This window comes from Apium graveolens, chromosome 7 (genome assembly GCF_009905375.1).
Source record: "Apium graveolens cultivar Ventura chromosome 7, ASM990537v1, whole genome shotgun sequence".
In the NCBI taxonomy this organism is placed as follows: Eukaryota; Viridiplantae; Streptophyta; class Magnoliopsida; order Apiales; family Apiaceae; genus Apium; species Apium graveolens.
The window spans coordinates 44912-55469 of NC_133653.1; the positions used below are offsets into that span (position 1 = coordinate 44912).

The 10558-nt window shown below is 34.6% G+C and overlaps 1 protein-coding gene and 1 long non-coding RNA gene across 3 annotated transcripts; both read left to right on the top strand.

Annotated features, from left to right (window-relative positions):
• The first annotated feature begins 416 nt into the window (after positions 1-416).
• LOC141673094 (uncharacterized) lies at positions 417-1723 on the top strand. 2 transcript variants are annotated; one of them, XR_012555807.1, is made up of 2 exons: positions 417-472; positions 1428-1499. It is a non-coding gene; the product is annotated as an uncharacterized LOC141673094 (long non-coding RNA). The 2 variants fall into 2 exon arrangements; XR_012555806.1 differs by having other exon boundaries at positions 420-472; positions 1223-1723.
• Positions 1724-2477: 754 nt separating this feature from the next.
• On the top strand, positions 2478-3278 carry LOC141671534 (putative pentatricopeptide repeat-containing protein At5g52630). Its single transcript, XM_074477806.1, has 4 exons — positions 2478-2553; positions 2696-2888; positions 2975-2979; positions 3043-3278. The coding sequence occupies exons 1-4, from the start codon at positions 2478-2480 to the stop codon at positions 3276-3278; spliced, it is 510 nt and encodes a 169-aa protein (XP_074333907.1).
• Positions 3279-10558: the final 7280 nt, after the last annotated feature.

The window sequence follows — 10558 nt, forward strand, 5'->3', positions numbered from 1 at the left end:
TGCAGGAAAATATACAGTCTCTAAACTCTTGGGGGCCTCAGTTGTCCTTACTTTTTATAGCAGGACCATGGTTTAGTGAATTTCTATCGGAACTAAAATATTATTTTTACACAAAATGCGAGACTCTTTATAAGTTTGAGGTAGTGTATGTCCAATGAATGAATCTTCACCTAGTGTCCATCCGTATATGCTTGGTAGTCTTTCTCCTGTTTCTAATGAGAAGAACTTTATTCCTCTCTTCACTTACTATTTTAAAGATAAAATGACTCAAGAATGCAAAAGAGAAGTTTACTTTGGCGCTAGTTACTTTTGGGCCGTTTGGGCACTATTTTAAGCAGGGAATCATCTCTACCACGAGTTCTGAAGACGCGTCTCAGCTATTTGTGGATACCTTCCCCCTTTGTGGATGATGTAGACAAGAATTTTATAAATTCACAATTCGCAACGGATAAATTTGAAAGGGGTCGTTTAGGTATTTGCTATCATGATTTATTGTTTGAAGAATGATTGACCTGCGTAGCACAACTTTTGTTTTTGTATATTTGCATAAAAAAGTAGATGTAAAACTTACTTCCTATAATTTATTATGGAGTAGATGTAGCTGTTTAGCTTCTTCAGACCTAGAGTCGTCGGTCATTTTGTTCTTATCTTGATGCTACACATCAAGAACGCAGTTCTTGCATTGTATGTTTTTTTTCCAAGGTATTTTAGTGTAATTACTTGATCTGTTATATTCTGCACAATGAGAATTACATAGAAATCTTTTACCCTAGAAAGAACCATACCAATACTTACTGTTGAAGTGTGTGTAAGTTAATAATTTGTAAATTGTTCAACAGACCTGAATCCTATAAATTAATATTGTAGTAAATGAATTTGCAACTATACAGGCATTAACATGGCTAGCAATCGATTGTCTGTTTTGTGCATAGAAGTCATAATCAGATTGAGATTTTTATAAAGCAATCGATATTGAGCTCTTTGATTCCAATTTCTTCTTGTGTTTTTCTTTTAATGAACCAATTACAGTAGTTATGCCACTTCTGCTGGGCTATCTTTACTCTTAGTCGCCGTTGACTATTGATAATATTTTTATACATTGTCAAAAAGTTCATACTGTAATTACTGAGTTTTTTATTGCTGAGTTACCAAGTTATTGTGGTAATAAAAAAATTGGCATGTTAGTAACTAAATGTGTTGTTTTACTTGATGGAAAGCACAGGGATATATTGATATAAGTTGTCATCAGTTCTACTGTCAGTGTTATGTCTTCGACGCTCTCTAATTGGCTATATATGTGGTATTGGTAATTTAATTGATGTTTTAAATTTGAAGTTGGTATTATCTCTTTCTACAATTGCTATACAATTAGGTATTTTCTTGTATTGTGAATATCTAAATATCTAATTGTTGCTTTTCAACTTCAGGTATGAATTTGTGTCCTGATGAAGCCTAAAAATGGACGGATTCTGCGGAGGTGAAGACTTAACTGTTACAGAAAGTACATGACATGCAGATTGTTATTTTTTGAAACTTCTCTATTAATCTAGTGTTTTTTAACGTCTTGTTTCAAAGCTCAATGTAGCTGGTAACCTTGTTAATTGCCTCTGAATCCTGATAGTATTTTATGGTGTTTACAATTTTATGCTTCAGTGATTGATACTTGAAACTATATTATGTACTTTTGTTGGGCTGAATTGCAGAAGTGATCTGGTTACTATTACTTAGTGTGGCTTAGTACAACTTCTATTTTAATGACATACTTACTGTTAGCATTGTCAAAAGTTGTCAAATTTAATGGCATACTACACCTTTCATGAGCACTTTCAACTAAGTTCAGTTAATTAAAATAAATCTATAATTATCTTTTTTTCTATATATACCTATGCTATCTATCTATGTTATATAATTATGAGAACAATTTCATACAGGTATTTAGGTTTCAAGATGTTTTTTTTCTAGTGTGTTTGTGAAAGAAGGTGAGAAGTGTTTTGAGGAGAGTTTGGTGGTCGATTGTGTTGTTTGGACTACGATAATTGGGTTTGTTTTGAATAGGTGTTTTAATGAGGCTAGAGTTATGTTATTGAAAATGAGTTTTTTAGGGTTGGACATTAATGAGTTTTTTTAGTGGTATGCTTGGTGTGTTGTTTGATGTTGTTGAAGGGGAGTCAATTCACTGGTTTTTGGTAAAGATGGGATTTTTATGTGGGTGTTCAATAATGCACTTATGAATATGTATAGTAAGTTTGGTTATAAGGTGTGTGCTTAAGGTGTTTTGATGAAAATCCGAGACCCGATGTGATGTGGTTTCGTTGTCCGGGAGGGTTTATGTTGCTGATGATGGTGTAGAGTTTTAGTTTGTCTGAAATGTGTGTTGTCAGAGGCTTGGAAATTAATGTCTGTTGGCGGAGCAGGCAATGCAAATCCATTCCATCAAACTTGGCTTCAGTTCAGATGAATCTATGCAGACCTGTTAAATGTCATCATATGGAAATTCAATGGGATTACTGAAGACTGTTTTTGAGATTGATTTTGTGAATATTGTACATCTACGTAAGTACATGTATCCATGCTGGATGCCATGTTGATGGTCTAAATATTCTTGAAGCAAGAGGGAATCTGTGCTTGGCAGTTGATCATGTGACTTGTATTGTACTATGCTTTTCAAAGCTTTCGGCATCTTCGACAATTATAGATCATCATGGGAAAACTTCTCATCTTTTGGTTCTGAAATCGGGTATGGATAAAAGTATATTCATTAGGAGTGTTGTTATAGATGCTTATTGCAAGTGTGGAAGTATAGGTGGTGCAGAGACGGCTTTTAGAAATAAAGATCAACACAATGTAGCAGTTTGGATTGCTATGATGGGATATGCGCAGTGTCAAGTGTACAACTTATCAAGCGCAAAATGCCTGAACGTGGGCTGCAACCTGATGAGATAACTTAACTCAGCTAGTTCCTGTTGTCATGCAGGACTGGTAAATGAAGCAAAATATCACTTGATTCTATGTTTAATCTTCATGAAGTTGTTCCATGTTTAGAACACTACGCCTGTGCAGTTGACGTGCTAGGTCGAGTCGGTCTCTTTGAAGAGGCAAATTTGTCAAATGTCTATTCTCCCTGTTGCCCGTATATGGAAAATTCTTTTATCAGCATGCAGTCTTCATGGACACACATTGATCTAGGACAATTTGCGGCAAGCAAAATACTTGGGCTGCAGCCTGAAAATTTCATGTCCCATATTGATAGGTTCCGCAGGAGACTTCTGCATAGTTGAAGTGATGAATCTACTAAAGAATGGGTAATTGATTGCGTGCACTGCCGCGTAGACTGGCTGAACAAGGGAAGAAGTGGCTGAGAGAAGATGATGACGGGGACTAGGAAGCCAGAATTAGAAAAGATAAAAGTTCCCCAAAATTTGTGGATAGGAGAAAGTGGTTGAGACTAATCAGAAACGTAAAAGCAAGACTAACTAATCAGAACAATTCAACCATTCAAGATTTTCGAATTCTAAATTTGAACAGTTTGGAGCCAAATACTAAACAGGTATTCGTTATTGGTCCGAGTGGTAGCGCAACTAGTATCTTTACAACTGGCACTGATGTTTAAGTCCTAGTGTGAAGTTCTACCTAGTTATGATCAGAGGATTTTGTAAAGAAGGGTTACTGGAAGAAGCAGATAAAATATTTATGGAAATGAAAGCTAGTAGCTGCATGCCAGATGATGTCCCTTACAACACACTTATCTGTGGCTGCTTTGGGAATAAGAAATATGACAAAGGATGTGTGCTTATAGCTGAGATGGTTGCTCATGGTTTCGCAGCGGATGCCTCTACCACCTCCATGGTATTGGACTTGCTCAAATTAAAAGGGCAGGGCCCTGCTCTCCTTGCTCAAAGCAGGTAGTTTCTTGAGGTACATTATAGTTTTAAATTTCCAACTCTTTGTACAAGTTCGCCATAAAATTCAAAGGCAATTATAGCATTGTTATATTGTACGTACTATTAACTGTCCGTAGTACTAGTATCTTTTAAACTGTCACTGATGTTATAATTCTGTCTGTTGTTTTGCACTCAGAGTAGTATATCTCTTGTTATGTACTAAAATTACTAAATTACAAATGATTGGAGTTTATAAATTCTTAATTTGCTGAATATCATATTTTGAAATGGTGGTCTTGTTTTGTCCGTGCATCGTCTAATGTCACTGTGTCCTAATGCTCATTAGGGACAGGGTATCTATATATTGGCAGTACTGTGTTGTTATCCGACTTGTACATGTTATCCATATATCTTAACAAACCTTGAGGCACCATAGTAAAGATTTATATTTAACTTTCCTTATTGATAGGAATTGTTCCCCTGTTTACAAGTTTAGAGAATGATTTTTTCCCATTTTGTTGATCGATCAGTTAACAATACAGCTACTTTTTTTTGTTAAAAGCGGGATGGCCCCTCCTCTCTTTTCATAAAAAATTCCTGCTCCAGTTACATGAAAGAAAGGAGTTTGTTAAGATACAAAATACTTTAAAATTGCTCTAATATCCACACTTGCTCTAGACATTCCTTGGTTGATTCCAAGTACTAGTATCCTATCAACTGTCATTGTTGTGAATTAGTTTGTTCTTCTCTCCTACTTACTCCTACTTAAGAAGAGTATCTTTCATACGTTTCGTATTATTCCTAAGCACAGTCGAAGTGATTTAACATAATTTTTCTGAATACCTAATCTCGAATTGCTGGTTGTGTGTTGTATTTGTACATATTGTCTGTAGATATTTTGACTAGGTAGTATGTTGCGTTCTGTCGTACTAAGACTACAACTATTTGCTGCTCTTGTTAAATGAAACTGTACAAAGATATGCTAGAAATAATGATTCAAAGAGGCCACTGTCCTGATAAAGTCACATATGATGCACTTAGACGGGTATTCAAAATTGAGACGATTTTTTTTTGGGGGTACAGAATACTTTTAAACTGACAACACCCGTAAGAGTTTGTAACAAAATTTGAAGATATAACAATATTGATACTGATGCAGACTCACCGTCGCAAATTCTTTCAGTTTCCCTTATAGTTCCTTTTCAAAACAGTGACAAAATGAGCTTGAGCCTCAGTCGAATTCATGCTCAAAATATATGAATTATCTTATTATTTATGAATAGAAGATGTAGTAAATGACAAGAAAGCTAACGGGATATATTAATTCGAGTAGGTAAAGGTTGTGTTGTGGATAATTCAGTTGGTACCGGCTATTCATGTGTAGCTCACCAGGTGTTTCATTTAAGTTTTTTCCAGCAGCTGTTTTTTCGTTGTTTACATTCTTAAGAGCTTTTTTAATTTGCGACTTGGTACTGGACTTATCTGATAGTTAGGAAATATCTAAATCATATGGATATCATTTTTCATCCAAAAGTGTTCCAAGATTGATTGAAGTTGTTAAACTGGGTCGGCGGAACATACATTCCTTTTAAGTTGGTATGTTTTGTTAAAGTGTTAGAATTATAGCTTATTCCAGTCTCTTGTACTATATTAAGCATGGTAATTTATGTTTTCCAAGACCAACTCTAATACTCTATTATGCACAGAGACATTGATGTATGGCCTGAGAATAACATGTTAAAAACAGTTGGTATAACATATGTGTGGATAGTAGTGTTATATAAAGTTAGTCCATATTCCTGTTAAGGTAGGTACTGCATAGTACACTTCATTAATGCTTTTTTTTTAATCTCAAAGTGCCACTGTGCCACCCTGTCAGCTACCAAGGTTATTTAAGTACCTGAAAGAAATTTAATGGCCTTTTCACAATGACTGTAGAAAAAGGTGTGAATGGGGCTATGTACATTGTGAACACAGTTTACAAGTCACCAGTATCTGATTTTAAATATGTACGAGGATTAGATGAATTGTATCGAGTCTCATGCATCTTTTATCCGAAATGTATTGGATACCACTGGGTGACATGTCAGACCCCTTTGAAATTAGTTGCAGATTCCTTACCAAGTCTTCAAATGAACCTCAGTTGGTTTCTTGTAAACTGGCTTTCATGTCTTCATGTGTGGCATCAATTTTAAGATAATGGAATTGTTGTACATACTAAGCATGCATCTGTTAGAGGCACATTTCTGCTTTAAGGTCCTTCAGGGCACATGTATCGAGTCCAGTAGCTTAGTATTAGTTTGTTGGAGGACATCTGATTGAATGATATGGTGGGCATGAATAATTATAATGGTAATTTTTAAATTATGGGACAAATGAGGGTATATTGGAAATTTCCCTAATTTTTAAAAACACATTTACTATTTTGGTTAACATTAATTATATAGTGCTTTCTCTGTGTATTTTAATATGTCTGTTTTTTTATATTTTGTTTGACTTTTTTTACACAATTCTAAGTAATTTAACCGTATAGATAAATAATTGTTTTTTTTTGTAAATTAAAGATTTCAGTATATATATTTTTATTCATAAAAAGAAAAAATTAAAAATAATTATTATAACTATGCGGTCAAAGCACTTAGAAAATTTAAAAGTGCGTGTACAAAAATAAAATTTCATATAATTCATATAATAAAAAAACACTAGGACTAACAAATTTTATACCAAAGAGTAGGATGAGCATTCGGTCGGTTCGGTCCAAAACCGGACCGAACCGAATAGACCGAAAAACCGAATAGTCATTTTTTCTTGGACCGAACCGGACCGAAGTTATATTATGGACCGGACCGAACCGAATTAATAGTCATTTTTTCTGGACCGAACCGGACCGAGTTATATTATGGACCGGGACCGAACCGAACACGAAATAATTCGGTTCGGATCCGGTTTTGGACCGAATAGACCGATTTTTTTAAAAAAATAAATTGCATTAAAAATTAAATCACAAATTATAAATTTTAAAATATAAGTAAAGTAATTGTGATAGTAGAGTTCTAATACTCTATAAATTAATTACAAATTAAAAATTTTGATTATATTTTTTAGATATTGTAAAATATATATAATACAAAATTATGTATTTATGATTTGGTCTATTCGGTCTATTTGGTCCGGACCGAATATTTGTGAAAAACAACTCAACCGGACCGGATTTTATTTCGGTCTATTCGTCTGTGACTGAATAGACTGAATTTCTGAAAATTTAGGACCGAACCGAACCGAATTAGCCACGGTGCGGTTTTTCGGTTTCGGTCGGTTTGCTCGGCCCTACAAAGAGAGAAGTTTCTTAGATTTCAGGTGAGATTTGTTTTGATGGAATATTGGGGACCATCCGACCAGATTGGGCCCTAAGTATGGAAAGCCCACACCCTTGATTAGCATAAAAATTATTCAATTCGAATTTGAAGAGATTTTTTTTTATGCATTATACTTAAAAAAAGAGATCATTTTTATTAGCATTAATTAGCATAAAAAAGGTTCCATTACTGGCCCTTTATTTAATTTCGAATTTGTGCCTCGCAGAGGAGATTTTCCTTAAACATGTATACTTAAAAAAAGAGATCAATAATTAATGTGCTTAAAAAAAAGAGATCAATAATTAATGTACCGAATAAATTTGTAGTTGCTGCACATGCATAATCATTATTGAATTTTATAAGTTTATCAAGATGATATTAGTGTAGTAATTAAAGCTATTACATTAAGAAAGTCTTGGGTTCAATTTCTTAAAATCGATTTTATTTACAGAAACTGCCAAATACAGTATGAAACTTTTTTACTACTATTTTTAAATTTGCTTGCGTTTCATTATTTGTAACAATACATTATGCAACCAAAAATAACATGTAACATTTTTTAAGTTTTTTTGAAAAAAGATTATAACTTTTTTTAATTGCATCCGAATTTGCATCAGGTTGTAGTTAAAGTTAAATTGAGTGGCAAAATCGTATTTTGTAAAATTACTTGAAAATCATGTTTCTGCAAATAAAAACTTTAAAAAAAAAATTTATTTTTGCAAATAAAACTATAAAAAAATGTATTTTGCAAAAAAATAAAAAAAATCACACTTTTCAAAAAATCTCTTTACCTTAATCGTAATTGTATTTTGAAAATTATAAGACAAATAAGGATATATTGTATTTTAATTAACATTTAATGAAGAGAAAAATTTCTTAATTTCAAGGGGTACACGAAGATGTAATGTTGGGGAGCATGAGACAAGGTGTGGGGCCCTAGATATAGAAAAGCCCTTTAGAAACAATAGTCTGTAAAAAACACCTCTTGTCTTCTTCTCGTCTCGCCGCCGCTGCTTTTCTCTCTGAGCTCTCATTTCTTTGAAAATCTAAATAATGAGTAAAGATAACTTAGGTAAGTACATTCCTCCCTGGATGAGAGATCGAGCTCGTGGTTCGTCTCACCGGAGTGGTAGTAGGGGATTCGTTTGCAGGCGGTGAATGTAGTGGTAGTGGTAGGGTAGGTGGTTGAGGGAGGATACTTCTATGTCGTCTGCTGCTCCGGTAGTAAATGTTCCTCGGCATTCTGATTCAAGCTCTAGCTCTACTAGTGGCGGAAGACGAGTTACACTCACTCCTCTCATTCAAAATTGTTACACACAATCAGAAGCAAACCATAGATATGATGGTGATTGGGTGAAAAATAAAGAACCTGTTGGTTGTGATATAGAGGCAAGGATTAGGAATGGCAAGAAAAAGGGGTTCTTTGCAGCTGCTGAGATTGTGTATTCTGTGTTTCTGCTTGGGTCGATGAACTTGTCTCCTCGCAATTTCAACGCCGATAAACTCGTTGCAGAGCTTTATGCTCGTGGATTTAGCAAAGTTCACACGGGGTGTTTGTAACGATTGATCGAGACCAACCGAAGGGTGACAATAGTTTTATTCAACAAGTCAAAGTAGCAAAAGAGTTGGCAATTTGTTTAATAAGTCTCCAGATTTAAGAGCAAGAATAAGAAGTCAATGCTGGAGCACAGGAGCAATGGTTTGCCGCATCGTGGGTACCGAGTATTTGGCTGGGCAATTAATAGATGAATGTAAGTTTTAATTAGTGAGTACATAAAACATGCACCTAGTCTAGGTTTAACGGTTGAAGAATATCTAGATTTTACTTCAACTTTATATAATCAGTGTAATCCTAATTTTGGTGACATAAACCAAAAAAAGAACTATGCATTTATTAAACCAGAACACTCGTTTGCTAAACTTAGTCTGGATAATACATTTACCAAGGAAACATTGTACACAAGGCTAATTTCAGTACCCCCTCCCAATCAACATATCCCAAACCAAGTTATTTCCCAGTGTAACAAGTCTCATGATATATGTATTTTAACTGAAGTTAGGTATTCATTTAAGTGGGAAAAGGAAAAAAACAATGTATATTTGGTTAGGTCTGATCCTTCTATAGGCTATAGATTGGATTTTTGTAGACATGAGGGGAACGATCACGTTTTTAGTTACCTTTCGGAACAAGATCGTATTGATCTCCAAAGTGCAATTTCGCAAAATCCTTCTTATGGTTTTTATGAGAATTTGACCGAGGCACAAAAAAACCAACCAAGAGCTGTTGCTGAGATATATCAACCAGAAGTACTTGATGAAGTTGGTGGATGGACGGCCGGTCGCAAGGGCAAGGGCAAGGGCAAAGGAAGCGAAGGTATCATAATAAGTAATTTACTATTGTTGTACATCTCCACTGTACATCTTCACATAAGACTTTTACTTTTAATTACTAATGCTACTAAAGAATTATATATAAGCAAATTAGGTTTGCACTTTGTAGTTAATGGTTTTACTGATCCTCCGTTGCAAGTTTGGGGAAACTGAATCATTTTCATGGCTTGTACATCTGGTAACACAGAGAGAAAGTTGGAGATATAACATGTCACCACAAATTTCGTATTCTCTATGCATGCCTTACATTGCCGTACTATAGTTCTGGACAACTTTCTGTTATAGATGTATGTTTTATGGCTTTTATATGACTTGAATCATGCATGTAGGAGTGAATTGTGCACGAGTTGAAGAAGTGAAGCAACTGCGAGGGTCGTTTGGAAGGTATGTGACTAGTAGAATCCTTTTTTATGTGGTATGCTTAGTAACAATAAGGTTATACAGAAGTTACATATTTATTGTTTGAATCTCGATATCGTTAAATTTAAGCTTTCAATTTGTAGGTACTTTCCTTGTCTCCATATAAAAGAAGTTTGGATGTTTAACTTTAAAGATTACTGGAGCACTTGAAATTTGAAACTGAAAATATTGATTCTCTAATTCACCTTAATATTTAGCCTCTTTTGTACATGTACTTAGCCTATGTCAGTATTGTCCTTGTGATTTCCATATTGTGGAACATTCCCCGTGGCGCCATATTAAGAAATCTGAAGTGTAATATTAGATTATATACAAGGAGTGTAGGATTAAGTGCCTGTAATGCCCTGTACTGGAGCAACAATTATGGTAGATAGTTGTGTTCGGCTTTGCTCCCGCATAACATCTTGCATTCTGCAACAGTAAATAACTGATAGAAAATCTTGTTTACACTCTGCTTGTGTAATTAATTCACAAAGCACACCCGGGTAGGCTACTCCTTTAAAGCCTTTT